Genomic DNA, 18,643 nt, shown 5'->3' with positions numbered 1-18,643 from the left:
CATGGTGCATGTGAAGCAGCACAGATGGACGCATTCACCTGCCCTAGCTGCAACAAAACATGTCTCTTCTGCATATGTCTCTACAGCTACAGCAGGTGCTGAAACCTTCCAACAGCTTAATCCCACCCCCAGGGGCGCACTCCTCCATTGTCTCCCGAGACAGACGGATGCCAACATATCCTTGGGCCATTGCCCGGAGTAATTTATGGCTGCCGAGCAGGACTGCTGCACACAGGCTAAAAGGGATCCAGGAGGAAGCAGCTTTTTCTAAACCATCTTAAGGAAATGCAGCTATTTTCTGTCCCTTAAGATTAGTGCCAAGTACAAGGTGCCAAGCTCCCTTTATTCTCCCCTTACTCTCCAAGAGTCTCCGTAGCTACAATTTATAAGGTGGGCCTGATTGGCAAAAATTAGTAGTCGTCAGGGTAGGGGTTTGTGCATTTCATTAGGATATTTCCTCCTACAACTTACCTCAGGCATGCCAAAGAGTCACCGCACTCAATCAAAATCTTGTTTTTTCACCTCTGTGTAGTGTCCCTGAAAGGCTTGAATCTCATTGCATTCCTCAGCCTTTACTTTTTATTTCAACTGCATGCAGAGTAAACCTCTGAACCTTGACAGGGGGGTTTGAGCGTTTTTTTCTAAGCAACTAGAAGAGGCTGGGGGAGTTCTCTTGGCCTAAGCTAATTTTATGCCTAATTTTAGAATATTTTCCTCACAGGGTTCTTTGACACATATGTTTGAACTACTATGCCAACTCCAAACTTTATGAAATGCAGCCCTGCTATTAAAGCAACACAGTGAAGACGACTAATGCTGTCAGATTTAAATACAAAAAAAAGTACTGTAAAGCACTTGCTCTCCAGCAGTGTATTCCTGAAAAGCAATTGAAATGCGTCAAATTTCAAGGGATAGCAGTGCTGGTCTCTTGCAGCAAAAACAAAGACTTGGAGGAATACTTAAAGGCTAGATTGTAGTTTAGCCTTTGGTGGGCAAGAGCCCAAGTCAGATGCATAAAAAGTTGCCTGCAGTTGTGGAGTTTATTTACACATACATGTCCGGGGTGGGGGGGATGTAGACAGCAAAAGGGGCCAGATTCTATCCTCCGACTTGGTGATAATGGTGGCTTTTTCAACTACAATTTATTTGCACTAAACCATTATGGAGAGAGCATGCCAAGAGCAGGAAGAGCCCTAACAAGCACACTCATGATCGAGTAGGTTGCTAGGACTGGAATGCTCCAACAGAATTTAGGGGAAGACCTACATGCAACAATTTCACCCCCACTCTCAAGTAAAGTTTCTTCCAGCAGAACTGATCATATGTCAACATCCCACTACAGAAGCTTGCCCACGATGGATTCTCACCTCAAAAAAATAATAAGTATAAAGCAGCAAGTTGTTGTTGTTTTTATTTTTAAAAAGAACCATTTAATTACATTGCTTATCTTAATTAAAAGCCAGGTATCTACTCAGGTGACAAATTTGGGAGAAGGGGGACAGGCTTTATGAACACTTTACATCTCTGCAAGAGTACAGTATGAAATTGCCTTTTTGCATTCCCATGCTTTGTGTATGGAAATGCCCTGTGATAAGTACTACGTCCCCCCCATTCTGTACCAACATAGATGACTGGAAGTGCTCTCACGGTACATTACAAACACAGGATACATCCATACAAGGACAATAATGCTTTGATCACTGTAGGAATGCCACATGCAATCCAGAAATGCAATTTGTATGCACGCACCATACTCTCATCACAGTTCTGAGAAGCATTACATTTCTGAGGGACTGGTAATGTATGTTCACTGTTCACACAAGGAACTTGAGCTTCAGGAAAGACATAATACGCAGTTAGTTTGCCAGCACCACACTCCCATCTGCAGGGAACATTTAAGTGCTTTTCTTAAAGCAACGGTTCCTCAGCATTTTAATACAAGTCGGTCTACGTTTCTGTTGGGATACTAGGTTTCTGGGCAAGCTATAACCCAGCTACTGCTCCTCCTAAATAATTATGTGCTGAAGAGGTACTGTCATGGCCACTTATCTGAACACTTTTATTTCTGAACAGACTTTTAAAGAAGAAAGTGAGAAGCGACATGGTAATGCTGCAAGAGCTCTTGATGGAGGTTGAGGGAGGAGATGAGACACTAAGTTATGTTGTTTCTTGCATCTCTGGGGTCAAGCACACGTGGTATAGCAACAAAATAGTGTATTTGGTAGTTATGTCAAGGGCTATCACAAAATATTAGCTCTTCTGGCTAAGAGCTTGATTCACAGGGGGCCAAGACAATTAGAATTAAAGCACTGTGTGTGTACTGAATCTTATGTCAAAGTTAACACAAGGGTTATTAGTCCCATGTTGTTCATTCACAGCCCTCTGCTACCAGGTGCTGAGCTCGGGCATTCTAAGTGGCAGCTGCCTACATACTTCTGAGTTGTTCACAGATTTTCAATGCAAGCCAATTTTTGAAGTAGCATCGTGGACCCCTGCGAGCGTTGCCATGGACTTTTAAGACCAAGTACCACATTTAAAATAAAAGAAGTGACTAGCACACAAGACACCATGCCAGCAAAGGTCTCTCATAAAAGTATTGCGACTTGATTTTGTCAGTTAACTGTACTGTGGTTAAGACTGGGTTTGACCATCTATTGGTACAGTTACTACCATCAAGTCACAAGTGGTTTCAGAGGATAAATAGTTTCGTTTGCCCAAACTCAAAATTTTAGCATCTAGATTACAATTATCTCTACAAGTGACATGCCAAATTGCCTCCTGCAGAATTTAGTACTTTTTATGAGATGAGACCATTCCAATACTATTAAACATGAAGTGTGTCAGTACAAAGTTAACTCACCATCTGTTTTAAGACAAGAATGCAGGAAAGAAAGTACACAGTCAGTGAAAGTGAAACCATTTTATATATTAGACACCAATGAGTTTTTGCATCTGCTTGGGTATGGATGTTTTTACATGGTGATTAGGCAGCACCTGGAAGATTACATAGCTCCTAGGACTAGCTACAACAGAAACTTTACTTTTTCAGTTTTAGGACTTTAAGCCAAACATGCAGCACAATCCAAGCTTTATTTAGTAGACGCTTCCCTTCCCTGCTGCCCCACAATACTGCCCTGCAAAAGTAGTAATTGGATTTTCCCAGACTTGAAAAAAATAATTCAAAGCTCACTGTACAATAGCAATGTCATCTTAAAATTTAATAATTTGCTTTGACAAGTGAATTAAGCAAACTTTCCAAGCCCCTTCAATCCTAGTACAACTCAATCCCATTATTTACAGCATTCCCTGACAAATTGCAACCAAATCTTAACACACTGCACACTGGTTCAAAGCAGAAGCAATACATGCGCTGCTGCACAGCAATCCTCCCAAAATAATGCGAAGAAAATAAAACTTACCTTTCAGAGCAATTACTTTAGAAGCTGGATTCATGATGGCACTTTCTGCAGAGATTGGGCGCCTGATAGGAGTGGTTGGATCGCTCATGTCTATGATCACAACCTGTGCTTGCTCACCAACTTTTTCTCGAATACATATGAATTTATCAGATTCCATTGTTAAGGTACTGAATCCAATGTTTGCTGGATTAATTCCAAGATTTTGGAGCTGTTAAAAAAAAAGGATTGGTAAAAACCTTGCATGACCATAGACAAGGACTGTTTGGCAGGGAAATCTGCACATGTGGCAAAATGCCATCATGCCTTCACTGTTTATTCCTAGAATAGACACTTCTCTCTGGGGAAAGTGGTATTAGGAGCAGTTGACTACACAGGTTTTACATATATCTTTGTGATCAGAAGGCAACTCACTGTGATCATGGAGTTGAGTGTTTCTTCATAGTGTGGCTCACTTAAACCTTTAAGAACTACTCTATTGCATTAGGTGTGGGGGCAGACAAACTATTTGTGAATACGGATCAGGTATATCCATGCAAATATTTGCAGTGTTCATGGGACTGCTTCACTATGCATCATGTTCGCCCAGTCCATTGACTATCTATATTTTTAATAACCAGTTTAGGTGGGATGCATAGCTTGCACCCAGTGAAATAAATAGTACGTAGTCGGATTCTCAAACCTTTATTGGCATATGTACAAGATTCCAGTAGGGTTCAATACAGAAAAACCACTCACCCCCAAAAAAGCAACCAACCAACAAACAGCCTTCATCTAACACTTCAGTGTTGTATAGCATTCATGAATCCTCACTGCATGTTGCAGAAACCTGGCTACTATCTCCATCTTATCCCCATCCTGAGTAAACATAATGAAGGCTACATTACATGTGAAATAGTAGTCAACAATCTCTTCAAACCAAGGACCTGATCCAATCAATTCCTACAAGAACAAAGCAGTGTCTTCAATACTTAACAAATGTATTAGGTCATAAATATTTGTGGGCTGGCACCCGTTTCATCCAATGCACGAAGGACCTGGCTCTGGGCTTCCCATAAGCAACTGGTAGGTCACTGTGAGAACAGGTTGGAGGGCTAGATGGCCTTTGGTGTAATCCAGCAGAGCTCTTCTTGTGCTCTTCTCTGGTGAAGTGGATGTGAGACCATGAAAGATGATGACACAATCCATTTGTTAAATCTTTGTTGTTTATTTAAGGTACCACAATATTCTGTTTTTGCTTCAACAGTCTCAACACCTCTCAGGAAATAGGTTCCTAGTTACCAGAGCAGTTTGTTAATATATGCTGACTCAGAGCCACTGGCATCTCTGGCATGGAAACCCTCCGTTATACACTATATGACATGGTACCATTTCCCCCAATATTGAAGCAGGGTTCAACATTTCTAGTTTCGCTTGATCTAGTTGCTTTGTTCCAGATTTCATAGCAACTTGCACATCTCAAACACACGACCTTCACATTCTTGCTGAAAGAATGTTTTTGCAGGGTTACGTTCCCAAGCTATTGTGCTAATCTTCCCCATATTTATTATTCTAGCCTTTATTAGCTGGATTGTATGCCATAAATGGCAACATGTTTAGTGTATAGCAAGTCTATACACTGAAGCAAGTTTATCCGCACCAACAGGAAGTAGAACGTTGCGGCCTGTGTGCAACTTCAGTACTCCTCATTTTAAATCCACTCAGTGAATGGGACAGAGGAAAGTTCCTTGCTTTAAGTTTTCTGTCAGCAACCCTGTAGAGGCTTGCCCAAGAACAGGCATCGGCAACCTCCGGCCCATGGGCCAGATCTGGCCCACAGAGGCCGTTTACCCGGCCCACGAGCCGCTCAGCAAGTCCCCTGCGTGCTGCGCTAAACTGGCACAGCACGGCGCGGGGACTCGCCGAGTGGTGCCGGAAATGGCATCTGCGCATGCCCAGACGCTGAAAGTCACTTCTGCGCAGGCACGATTTTCGGCATCCAGGCATGTGCAGAAGCAATTTCCGGCGCTGCGGACATGCAGACGCGATTTCCGGCAATGCACTGTGCATGTCTGGCCCACGGACAATCGTTCGTGGGAATGATCCAGCCCACAGCTGGAAAACCTTGCCGACCCCTGTCCTAGAAAGACAGGAACCTGCTTGTACAGAGTCAAACCATGGGAGATCTAGCTCAGTACTACCAACATTGAGTACCAGCAACTCTCCGGGGCTTCAGGCAAGGAGTCTTCCCCAGCCCTACCTGGAGATGCCAGTGATTGAACCTAGGACCTTCTGCATGCAAAGGAGATGCTCAACAACTAAGCTATGATCCTTCCCCCAATAAAGACAACCATTTTCAAGCATGTTGCTATGGGGAACCAGCCAGTGACATTGTACGTTTGTCAGTAGCACAAGACTCAAAAGCTTCTACTGAAGATTGTCTACTTAAGATATTTAGCTTTAGACAGCAGTAAACTGATCACAGTTAACTGTGAACCAGGAACCATCAACTGAAGGACCCACTAAGCCCTTGAATATGATTATTTCTTTTAAAAATAATCTAGCAAAACATGCATTAGAAATGAGAGGAACTAATAGCTGGAAGCATCTTAGAGGTGCTGCATTAATCAATTTTTTAAAGTTTTAAAGTACCCTGAGAGGGTAGGATAAGGAAGGACTGGGCTTTAGCTTGTCATATTCACATTAGATTTTATAGAGAGAGAGAGCGCATAGATGTTCAATTACATTCCTTGGTATAATTGTCCCAGAAAAGATTTACGAAGAGCCATCAGTTGAATGGAGGCTCATTCATTCAATTTTGTCTGTTTTATCTTTTTCTTTTGCTTCAATCTGGGATATACATCTTACCCTTAGACCTCTTAATTGCTGAATTTAATTTTTAATGTTCCAATTGTCCATATTATATTGTTGGTATTCTAATGTTTAATATGGCTATTGTGAGCCTGGGGGTGGGGGAGATGCCTCTCTGTGGGAGGGGCGGTAGAAAAAATGGAATATCTAGGCTCACTTTAATCTGGATTTGGCGCCTTGATCACCCCAATTCATGAAGTGTTCTGAGAGACAGATGGGAGGAGTGCAACCTTTGTTGATTCTCCTGGATCTCTTCATGAGGTTTGAAACCACTGTATTCTCCTGAGGCAGCTCTGTGGGTTGAGAGAATTGATCCTCTCTGTAGGACTGCAACCAGAGAGTAGCATTGTGAAACTGCTGCTCAACTCCATGGTATTTATGCTGTGGAATCCAGAGTGTTACCTCTTGTCCCCCATGCTGTTTAGTATCTGTACAAAGCCACCAGGTAAAGTCATTCAGGGATTTGAAGTATAAGTTCATCAATATGTTGCCAACACCCAACATGATCCTAATACAGTATCAGTAGAAGCTGTACAGATGCTGAGAGACAGGGAACTGAAGCTGAATGACAAGACTTGGGACCCAAATACATGAAGGAGTGTCTCTTCCCATATCTGCTTAATTAAGCATTGATATCTGATGAGTTGTTTCTTCTCAGGGTGAAGTCTATTGTGTAGTGACACAGGAGAAGGCCTTCTCTGTGGTGGCACCTGCTTGTGAAACTACCTAGTGTTTGAAATGCAGCTGCCTCCCTCTTTGCCAAATCTCCAGCATGAGTTAAAGATGCATCTGAGTTACATCTAAAGCTTCGCTTTTATTTTATGACTGCTGCTGAATTTAGTGTCCTGTTTGCAATGTTCATGTTTTAAAGTTGCATTGTTTTTATATCTTGTATACACTGCCCATGGATTCTATGGATTGAAAGGTGGCCTAAAAACAGTATCTAAAATACTGTGCTCGTTGTATTTGTCTGCTTTCTGTCAGCAGCTTTGAGCGCAGTGTATATACAGCACATAAGCAAACTGATTACTGATGAGAGGGACAAACGTATTTCCAAGTTTTATCATGGAACACCAAATAAGCAAGAAGAGGTTACCCCTTGCCATATTTATTTGCCATCCAGTTATGGCAATGTTCCATTCTTACATCAACAGGCAGTTTTTACTGCACTTACATACTGTTCTCAGGAGACATGACTGGAAACGGTTTGTAATAGGCATAAAAATAGCAGCTAATAGAAATGTTGTATTACCCCTTCTATAATTCAAAGTGTGTTTCCTTCTGCATACCATCTACCCCCCCAAAAAAGAGAAATAATTCCAGAACTAAAAGACTGATTGCACCTTTGTATGAAATAAGGGGTGCTATCAAAACAGACCCTTATGGTTTATCTGGTACAGCTTTCATGGAATTTTCAAGTCCTGCCCACAAACACATCAGTATACTTGCTGTACCATCTTTAGATCTGCAGAGATTATTCAATCTCATATAGTCCTGCAGAGATCATTCAAGCTTGTATAGCCCTAATTGGGCTAACCAGAGGTGACAATTCCCATGCAGAGAAAATCAGATCCTGCAGGCATAGCTGTCAAGTTTTCCCTTTTCTCACGAGGAATCCTATTCAGCATAAGGGAGTTCCCCTTAAAAAAAGGGAGAACTTGACAGCTATGCCTGCAGGGTCTGTGTTCCACATTCACAAACATGAAGAGTCTTAGATTCTTCAGTAGCAATGGCGGAAGCATGGGAAGGTATCTATATAAGCTATTTTCAGAAAGGTGGAAATCTGAAGACCCTAAGGGGGCTTTTAATCTGGCTCAATGTTCTGGGCAGGTCACTTTATATCTGCCCCAGGTGTTCCTATTAAATGACGTTTTTCTGTAGTCAGACCAGCTCTGTAACTCTACCAATATTCGACTAGCTGACAAAGATAGATAAAAGGCCAAGTAATCCCCAGGGGAAACTGCAAAGAGAGCAATTACTGCAATAGTTATTCTTTTCACAGACCTGTAAATATTTGGACACTTCTTCCTTGTACACACTTTTCTTTTTGCAATTCAGTCATGAACCTTTTTGCCCAAGGTATTCCACAGCGATGTACAGTGTTCCACAACTGAAGTAACTGAAAAATGTACAGAGCTTCTAAAAACTGGTCTTAAAGCTGCAACATCCAACTTCATTTTTTCTACTACAGCTTCTTTATTTTCTCCACCCCTATTTTGTGTAACACCTTGCATGATGGAAGAGTTGTGGGGAGGTGAAAAGCTTGCCACTATTATGTGACATATTGCCTGGTACCAGTGAAGAAATTACCCAACCTTTTACAGCATCTCTAGTTATTACAGCCTAACCTCCTTTCCCCTGCAATTGCCTAGGGTGGTAGTGGGGGACAACTAAACTCTCAAAAGGGCCTGTCAAGCTGCCCCCAAACAAAGGTCATTCCCTCTGAAGGGCTTGCAAGGCTTCAAGTTTACTAAAAGACCAAGCCAAGTCTCATCAGTCATTGTGCTGGGGGATGGAATGAACAACTATTCTTCAAGCCTCTATGCCTGTTGCCAGACATATCTAGTCATCTCCCACACCTCCCTCTTCAGTTTCTGATTCAACGATTAGCAAGAATTTCAGCACATGTAACGCAAAATCACAGGTAGCCCAAACCATCCTTTGCAAGCACATTTTAGCCACGGTTAGCAGATTAGGATGGAATTCTCCCCTACACACCAAGCCACACAGTCTTGAAGGCCAAACTGTCTTGAAGGTTAAATACGACCATCCCCTTGACTATTGTGTAGCAGAGAAATGGTCTCCACAGCCAACTCTGTACTCTTACAGAGCCTTCCCAGTGAAGGAGTGAGCATCTTCAGGAGAAGCACTGCACTTTTATTTTCTGAGTAAATGTGAAGAGGCTTGAATGAAGGAAGAACACAGAATCAAAGTCTCCTTGAGATTATGTTTTAGATACACTGGGGGGACTGGGGGAGAAGAGGCCACATTACATTTACAGCGGTACACAAGGGGCCACTTTAGTCAAGGTGTTGGCTGCTTTGTTTTTTTAATTGTATTTAATGTTCATAAGTAGGAAAAGGAATACCCCACCACCCCAATACAGAAGTAGAGATTCTATACAAGCAGATTTTATCCCTTCCTATATTATTCACGTACCCAATTTCCAGTGGGAATTATGTGCAATTATGATAGGCAGGGACCCAGGTGGCGCTGTGGTTAAACCACTGAGCCTAGGGCTTGCTGATCAGAAGGTCAGTGGTTCGAATCCCTGCGACGGGGTGAGCTCCCGTTGCTCGGTCCCTGCTCCTGCCAACCTAGCAGTTCGAAAGCACGTCAAAGTGCAAGTAGATAAATAGGAACCGCTACAGCGGGAAGGTAAACGGCGTTTCCGTGTGCTGCTCTGGTTTGCCAGAAGCGGCTTTGTCATGCTGGCCACATGACCTGGAAGCTATACGCCGGCTCCCTCGGCCAATAATGCGAGATGAGCGCGCAACCCCAGAGTCGGTCACGACTGGACCTAATGGTCAGGGGTCCCTTTACCTTTACCTATGATAGGTAGGCAGCAAATACTCCTATAATATAGGAATGCAAATAAGCATGTACTTTGGGATCACACTGGCTGTCTCTGTGTGCAGCTTCAAGGAATTAACTGAACTATCCTGTGCATGCAGCCTGAATATTGCTGCTTCACACTTCTCATCTTGAGTGGGGATACATACCATAAATAGTTACCTTAGCACTAAGTTAAAACCCCAATTTGTTATGCCTTAACAAACCACAATCAGGAAGCAATGGTTTCTTGGTCACTTCCCAGATGTGGCTTGTCTGGGCAAAACAAACCACAAGCATGGGTTCAGATGTAACACTAAGCCAGCCATTTGTGGTTTTCTTCCCCATTCGAGTAAGGTTGGAGAAAAGCATGGCCACTTAGGCTGTATTCACCGGATAGTTCAGTAAGCCATGGTTAATGGCTTAGCTGTTACCAGCGTTCAAAACTCCCAATGTTCTAGGCACATCCTAGGTGCAATGTTCTAAGTCTCCACCCCCATCGTTCTGCCCGGACACTGAGGTCCAGCGCTGAGGGCCTTCTGGTGGTTCTCTCACTGTGAGAAGAGAAGTTACAGGGAAACAGGCAGAGGGCCTTCTCGGTAGTGGCGTCTGCCCTGTGGAACGCCCTCCCACCAGATGTCAAAGGAAAAAACAACTACCAGAGTTTTAGAAGACATCTGAAGGCAGCCCTGATTAGGGATGCTTTTAATATCTGAAGGACTATTGTATTTTAATCTTTTGTTGGAAGCCACCCAGAGTGGCTGGGGAAACCCAGCCAGATGGGTGGGGTATAAATATTATATTATTATTACTATTATTATTTTGCGACAGGGAATTTCATTAGCATAAGCAGTTTCTGAGCTCTGGGCGCAGTCCTGCACCTAAGATTTTAGATTAAAACTGCAGAGTAGAAGAAAAGGAGGCCCTTTTTCTGCCTCCCCACTTACAGCTACTCTCTGAAGACTGGAGAAGAGACTCTCTTAAGAATATTAGGGGCTGGGCAGAGGAAGGAAAAGCACACCTAGATATTCCATTGTTGCGCCCATAACCTATGTTTAAAGTGCCATTTAGGCCAAGTTTTCATATCTCAGTTTCTAACACTGGCTGTTACCTATTAACAAAGCCCATGCAAGGAAGTGGTTTGCTACTACACAACCATTAGTGAGGAAAATATTGCCAGAAAACTGGTAAATCAAAACTATTTCCTGGACTTCAACTAGCTATTTTTTCCTGCACAACTGGATAGAACTGATTGAGGTAATCAATGAAGTCAGTTTTGAAGCCTCGGTGCTGCTCCTTTAACTTTCAGCACGACTGCATTCTCCTTAGGAAATTATTCTGTCAGTGAGGGGTTCTATTCAGATAATGATTTGCCATCTACTCATCTAGAAGAATGTGTAGGTGTGCTCATGGCGTTTTTGTCATAAGATGCTTCAAGTGCTTTGCACCATGGTTCTTGCTTTAAGACCATAACCTTGCATGTTGTCTTAGGAATGTTTTAGACAACTCATCTCACAGGTAGGCTACCTGATCTAAACATCAGAAATTCAGGGAATGCAGTTGCTATTATGCCAGGCTTTCACAAAAGTAATAATTAAATATCATAAACTTTTTAAATCAGATGAACAGGATATTCTTCCACATTTCCATTTCATTTTTGAGGAGGTTTAGCTCCTCCATGACTCTCTAAAAATCAACACAACCGAACTAAAGTAATGTGGCATTCTCCGTGCCTATGCTATATCCTTTGAATGAATCGGAACTTGATTTCAGTCATTGAAGAGCAGCATAGACATTACAGGTGACTCCCCACTTACGTGGAGGTTACAATCAGGGGCCCTGTGCACATAAGAAAAATGTGTGTAAGTGGGGAACACCCAGGAGGGTCCTTGTGGCTCACAAGGTAGTCTTCTCCAGGCTTTGGGGGTGGTCTCCTCGCAAACCAGAGGCACAGCAGGGCTTTGTTGAGGCTGTTCAGCCTTCCCACCTAGCAGCTGACATACAGGGTAAGTGCAGCAGCACCAGGCACTTTCCCATGCATCAGCTGTTAGGCAGGTAGGCCGAGCAGCCAAAACAAAGCCCCTCTCTCTTCTCTGTCCTCTTCAGGCTCCGGGGAAGGTCTCCTTGCAAGCCTTGTGTTACCACACATGTGTGCAGTCACATTCAAATAGATTGTGCACAAGTGGGGAGTTGCCACCCCACCTGTAATACTTTGATTTCCCTCTTACACCATGATCTGGAAACAAAAATGCAAATACTTCCAGGGCAGAATTCCAACTCAATGAACTCCACATACACTTCAAAAAAAAAATTTTCAGTCAAAAGTTGTGGGTCAGCTGCTCAACAGAGCACAGATTTGGGGCAATATGGATCTGAAGAAGATTGGATCCATTCAAAATCAATAACTGAGTACCATATGGTATGTCATCCTTTCTGTTATGAGACAAAGCTAATCTATTGAAGTTGGCATCTTTAGTAAATAGTATGACTATTACTGGATTATGTTATCCAAAACAAATGGGCAGCCACGAAGCAGCCAGAATATCAAAGGTAGCCAGGAAAACATACATATATAGTTTTGGGCCTGATAAGGCAGTGTATCATGGATTTAGATTTGTGAGTTATTGGCAGAGATTAATATATAAAGACTATCTCCTTTCAACCTAAAGCTGAGTGTCAAGAGTTTTCTTCTACCATACAGAACCAAACTTAACTATCCAAAATGAGCAAGCGTAATTTTCCTGTCAAGATTGCATAAGACAAACTATTCAGTTACATTAGGACAGTTCAAAGTGACACCCCTATAACAGTAGTCTATATACCGGTAATTGCCCTGGACAGACAAAGTCACTGAGTGTGGGAAAGAGGCTCGACTGGGAGAGGACTTACTGGCTTTTTGCTGACAAACCAGATCATATTTGACTTGGCTATCGTTCTATCTGCTGTTTTGTTTATTAAATGGGCAAAATCCCATATGATCGCCAGCAAGATTTCAATAGTGAAGAGAGGTGAAGAATGTCAGATAGTAGGGGACTGTCAACTCTGTTATTAAAGTGTTGAGTTACAGAGTAAATGAGTAGGGATTTTTTTGTAGTTAATGTTATAGTAAAATATATTGGATATTGCAATGGCTTATGATTACATATGAAAATACTGTATGCAATATGCAGTAGGGATTTTAAAAACTCTAATAGCATCTTTTTATATTATGATTGGCAATGGCACCTCTAAGCATCTCTAAGCCAGAGATGGGCAGCTTGGCCAGTGGTCAGGGATGATGGGAGTTTTAGTCCAATAAGATCTGGAGGGCCACAAGTTCCCCATCCGTGGGCTAAGCAATAAGCATCTGTGGAATTGCAACTCAAGAAGGTAGGCAAACAGAGTGATATAAGGCCCTCTACATATTGCACCAAGTTGTCCAACAAAACAACAACAACCTTGAGGGATTCAGGTGTCTATGTTAAGAGTGCTTGTAAGTGTATTATCTTCCACTTCCGGTCTGCCGCCATCAGCCGCCGGCGGGGTTCGTTTCGGTCTCCGAGACACCCGCCGCTACCGGGGAGGGGGAGAGTCGCGCGGGCGCCGCGACCTCCCGGAGAATCCCCAGATTGAGCGTTCTGGGGGCTGATACCCAGCAGTGCTCCAAAAAAAGCCATGGAAACCGCCCGGAGAGCCCCCGTTGGAGCCTCCGAGAGCAGGCTGTACATGGCGGAGCCTTGGGTCCATTGCTACCCCGGTAGCGGGAAGCTCCGAGCCGGAGACAGAGGAGCGGCAGATACCTTCAAATTAAGATCTGGACTGTGAGTAAGATAATTCAATTTGGTTTTTAAAAGAAGAATTTGGACCTGGGAGGGGAATAAAAAACGGAGGTCGTTCCCCCCCCTACCCGGAAGGCTGTGCCACAACTAACTTGCCTGCAGCCGATTGAAGAGAAGGGGCGCGGATCCCCCTGAAAATTGAACTTGTATCCCCCCTTAGAAGGCAGAACTAAGGGGGGGGGGAATATATACATTTTAGACTGTGTTGGTTAATTTGATATCGCGATCAAGAACCCCCCTCCCGGAAACCGGGGGCAGGAACCTAAAGCCGCGACCAGTTGATAATATAAGGATTTATAAAGAGTAATTGCTGCGATTCTGTGATCTCTCTTTTTTGGATTACATTTTGGACTACATTTAAGTTGATTGTTTGAATTATAAATGACAAATATGGTTGGAAACAAACAAAGGAATTAGTTTGGACACTACAGCACCATCTCTGGCGGATCAGGTTATAATTCCCACGGGAACATAGAAGGACAAAGAAGGCTGCCAGCCAAAACAACCCGCTTACAAATGGAGGAGGTTGAGCTGCAACATATTTTAGACTTTATTAGAGAAATGACAGAGGAAGTACGTTATGGCAAAGTTAACATCCAGACTTTAAAAGAAGACCAACAACAGATATCCCCAACGGAAATTTTAGAAATGGAAGAAGAAGAAATCATTGAACAACGGACTGAAAATAAGGAGCAATGGACTGAGAAATCAATGCAACCTGTGAGAGAGGAAGCATTGACCACCTACGTGATTTTGGATGCTAAGGACCAAGATGGACTCGGGGACCTGGTCTGCCCAGTGAGAGAGGGCGACCAGATCCCAGATAGAAACAAAGGAACTGAGGAGGGAGGAAAGAGTCTGGCCATTGCCCCCCCAGTGAGAGTGAGGGGACGCAGACCAGACAGAGGATTGGAAATAGGGGATACTGGAAATAAAGATGAGGGTGGGAGGCTGGTGGAAGAATTAAAACAACAGAAGGGGAAGAAGGAGGAATGGGGTGGTTTAGAATGGCTAAGAGTGGGTGTGGGGTAAAGAAGGAATATAAAGTAGATGAATGGATGGATCAAAAGGCTTGAAATTGGACAGTATGAAGACGCTGGCCGGGGAAATGGGGAAACTGCTACCTGGGGAGGGAGGGGGTGGGATTTGAGGTTTAGCTATAAGATTGGATAGAATTTGAATCAGGAAATAGTTTATCTTTTTAGGGGGAAATTATAGGCTAAAGGAAATTATTAGAAATAGTTAAAAGTAATGTAGTTTAAAATTTAATAGAAATTGTTGTGTGGGGTAAAAAAAAGAAGTTGTGAAATTTGATACGGAATAGACCCGGGAGGGGAGGGACGGGGAAGTCGGGGACAAGATATTGTTAGAGATATTACTTTTCTTTTTTCTCTTTTTTTCTTTTTGTGCTTTTTCTTTTGTTTTTCTTAATATTTCTTTTCTATTTTTTAAGCTTTTGTATTTTTGTGTGGTATTTTTTTTTACTGTAAAAATTCCAATAAATATAATTATAAAAAAAAAGTAAGTGTATTATCTTCCAATTAAAATTAAATTAAAAATTAAAATCTTCCAATTAAAATAGTTTAAAAATTTAATTTTTAAATAGCTATCTCATTTTCTGTTGAAACACAAGTAAAAGGTTGAAACACAAGTAAAAGGTTAAAAAGCCCACATGATAAATTGGTCTGCTTCCCCCCCCCAAAAAAAAAACTTTGTAGAAGATCTGAAAGTCTCCCAGGAAGTTGTGTAGGACAACAGAATACCCAGAGTACCCATTCAGAAAATTTATTAAGTTATTTATCCTGCAAAGAAAGATACTGAAAGATGCCCACACCATACACACCACCAATCTGTCAGTACTCCACCTTCTAAAACTATACCTGCAGTTTGTGTCTAGTTAATACAGTATACAGAAATCCAGTATTTCCAGTCTGAACCTTTTTTCTTTATATATGGAATGCCAGCGTAACACTGTCTTGTTACAGCAGCGACCAATCAGTATTTAGTGCAGTCACTCATGTTCAAAACTGAAGTACAGCTTATCCTTTATTGCACTTATGGCAGTGATGTTTACATCACTCACTGACCAAGCTGGTGTTATGGCTTGTGCAAGTTCAGCTAAGTTAAAACATTGCACAGGTACCAGCTAGTACAATATAGTGGTTGAGTCAGGTTAGGACTGGGGAAACCCAAATATAAATCCATACTGTACTCAGTCATGTACTTCACTGGGTGACCTTGTGGCAGCCACCATCTCTCAGTCTAACCACCTCACAGGCTTGCTGTGATAATAAAATGGAGAGGGGGAAGGGGCTATATACACCATCTGGAACTCTTTGGAGGAACAGAGGGAGATAACTGAAATAAATATTGGGAAGCTGAAGGACCAGAAAGCCCAGCGGCTAATGAAACCGAAGAAATTATGCAGAATGTGAAATCGACTGAAAAAGGAATCTGGAAGGTGATTAGCTGAAGAACAGGGATTGAATTAAATCAGAAGAATTTTAAAAGAAAGTTTGAAGATAGCTATAGAATTAAAGTGATTTGCAGTTTTAAGGACTCTACTGTACTGGAAAGTCAAACTGAATAGAAATGTGATACTTATGTGCAACTAATACTTCCTGTGAATCCAAATCTGAGCCTTAACTCATGTGGAGTACAAATGTTGGGAGAATTTTAAGGCTGCCATGCTAGGCATATGTCTCACTGAACACAGTGGAACTTACTTCCAAGTCAACATGCACCTGACTAATAAGCCCTTAGTCATTAAGCTTACTCCCCACACCCTAATTTCATTTTTACGTTATTTTGTTGCTGTTACTCAGCTATATGGATAAACGTCTATAGGACCAAGTGTGTAATACAACTGCATCTTGTGTTACTGGGAACCATGAAGCACTTGGCTCATACCACTCACTAGGGGAAACTGAAGATGTTCAAACAACACTAAAAGAGAAATGTAAAATTCCACACACAGTACGAAACACTAACGAAGGCATGGTGCCACCAGGCAGTTCACATTTTGAAATGGATGCCTCTGTCCTAAGAGGGGAAGGGAGGGGTAAAGGAGGGAGCATTTGCCAAGTCCACTTCCTGTTCTCTCATTCATTTAGAGAATTCCTTTAATTCCTGCCATAAACTGCCTTTTCTTAAGCAAACACTTCCCCCTATACTTGATCCAGAGCAATCTCTCTCTCCTCTCCCCACCCCAAATAGCAGTTCTTTCACAGAACTATCTGCAGTCTTTGCCTCACTATTTGAGACTGGGATCAATTTCCTTAAAGCAGCCCATCCTCCAAGCGAGTAGCGTTGTGTTCTTGTTTTTTAAAGTAGCATCAGGAATGCTTCTAGAAGAGACAGAAGTAGAAGGGAACAAATTTTCAGAGCCCTGCCGTTCTCGGGAACAAGATGCAATCTATTTGCTCACTCCTTCCCCATCTTGCAGATCCATTTGCAGGGCTCAGAGGTTCCCAAACACAAGCCGCGGCCACCACCCCACAACCGATGGATCGGCCGAAAAAAAACAACAACCAGAAATGCAGGGACGCAGGTGCGGCCCGTTTTCCACGCTCTAACGTGAACATGTCCTTCCCGGCACTCCGTTCCCCACAAATATTCCTTATGGTGTAGTAATGCAGACAAGCAGCTCGGAGCCTCCCTCTCCATACACACCAAAAAAAAGAGGAGGGGAGGGGGAGGAGAGTCAGTCATTCAGACAGCCAGTGACTCTGCACAAATACCCGCAAAAGGCTGCCATCAAAATCTAGGAAACCTCACCGAGCCAGAATCAGGTGCAACAAGGGCAAAATAATTGAAATGAAGAGCACGACTCTGATTTTCCAATATGCATGTGCGTATGTGTACATGTGTGTGACCCCCTATATATATATATATATATATATATATATATATATATATATATATATGTTCCCCACCACCACCATTCCCCTAGCGCCAAATTAAAAGCCAGGGCAGGCTTTGCGCTATCCTGCCTGAAGGAGGAATGAATAAAGGGTTATAAAAAGGAAACAATAAAAGGTTATCAAACAATAAAGGGTTATAAAAACGAAAGAGGAGAGTCCCCCCCCCAACCCCACCACACGAGAGATGCCTGCCTGCCTGCCCCACAATTCATTCACTCTGGCCCTCCTCCCCAACCCCATCCCAACCCCCTAGAGGGGAACCCCTCGCCCCTTTTCCAAGGAGTCTTCCCGCCCCTCAACCCCATCCAAACCCCTCCCCCAGGTGGTGGGGGGGGAAGCCCACCGCCACACTAGGCCGCAAGCCACCCACCCACCCTTTCCCCTCCATTCCCCATACCCGAAGCCGCCCCTCAAGGCTGAAATGAGGTGGAGGGGGGAAGAAAAAGGAAGATGGGGTGATCCCTTCCCCCCCCCCAAATAGTTGCTCACCTGAAAGTGCTCCTGGAATCTTATGGGGAGTATCTGAGCCATTGTGGGGGTGGGGGGGGGGAAACAGCCCTCTCAGAGAGGAAGAAGAGGGGGGGCTCCCAAAAATAAAGAGAGAGAGAGAAGCGCAGGAAGGCTCCTGAGGTTTAAATAATAATTTAAAAAGGAAAGGAAAGGGGAGGGGATGAGGGAGGGGGCACGCTGTGGGTCCGGCGGCAGAGAAGGGAGCCGCTGCCTGCGCCCCACACACACATATACACGCGCGCGCGCGCAAGGGGAGGTGGGGGTTTGGCTGCTCCGCGAAGGCAGGCAGGCAGGCGAGGGCGCGGACTGCGCAGGCGCGCCGGTCACCGCCCCCCCCCCCAACTCTTCCCTCACCCCCGTTCCGAACGCCGCTGCTCCATCACCCCCGGCTCCCTTTTCTGTCTCAGGCTCCCGGACCCTATCACCCCGTTCGGAAAATCCCTCCGCCCCTCAGGCCAACAAAAATAAAATCGAAAATAGATATCTGGCTAAAGGAGCGAAGGCGGCGCAAAGGAAGGGGTCTCTCTGTCTCTTCGAAGTGCAAATAGTCCCCTCTATGAACCTCGTTTTCTTT

General features: G+C 43.4%; 1 protein-coding gene across 4 annotated transcripts in view; it reads right to left on the bottom strand.

Moving 5' to 3' along the window:
* Positions 1–18,351, bottom strand: part of CLTCL1 (clathrin heavy chain like 1) — a 62,519-nt gene extending 44,168 nt beyond the window's left edge. For 2 of the 4 annotated variants that reach the window (XM_060269801.1, XM_035097942.2), the window contains exons 1-2: positions 18,049–18,351; positions 3,420–3,627 (exon numbers count right to left, since the gene is read on the bottom strand). In XM_060269801.1, the coding sequence (XP_060125784.1) occupies positions 3,420–3,627; positions 18,049–18,090 (250 nt within the window). In that variant the 5' untranslated portion in view covers positions 18,091–18,351. The remainder of the gene's footprint in view (positions 1–3,419; positions 3,628–18,048) is intronic. The other 2 variants (XM_060269802.1, XM_035097944.2) reach the window with 1 other exon arrangement.
* Between the last annotated feature and the right edge of the window lie 292 nt (positions 18,352–18,643).

The sequence above is a fragment of the Zootoca vivipara genome, chromosome 17, assembly GCF_963506605.1.
Source record: "Zootoca vivipara chromosome 17, rZooViv1.1, whole genome shotgun sequence".
Lineage (NCBI taxonomy): Eukaryota > Metazoa > Chordata > Lepidosauria > Squamata > Lacertidae > Zootoca > Zootoca vivipara.
Note: the sequence above shows the minus strand (reverse complement) of the source record. Positions and strands in the feature narration are given on the sequence as shown.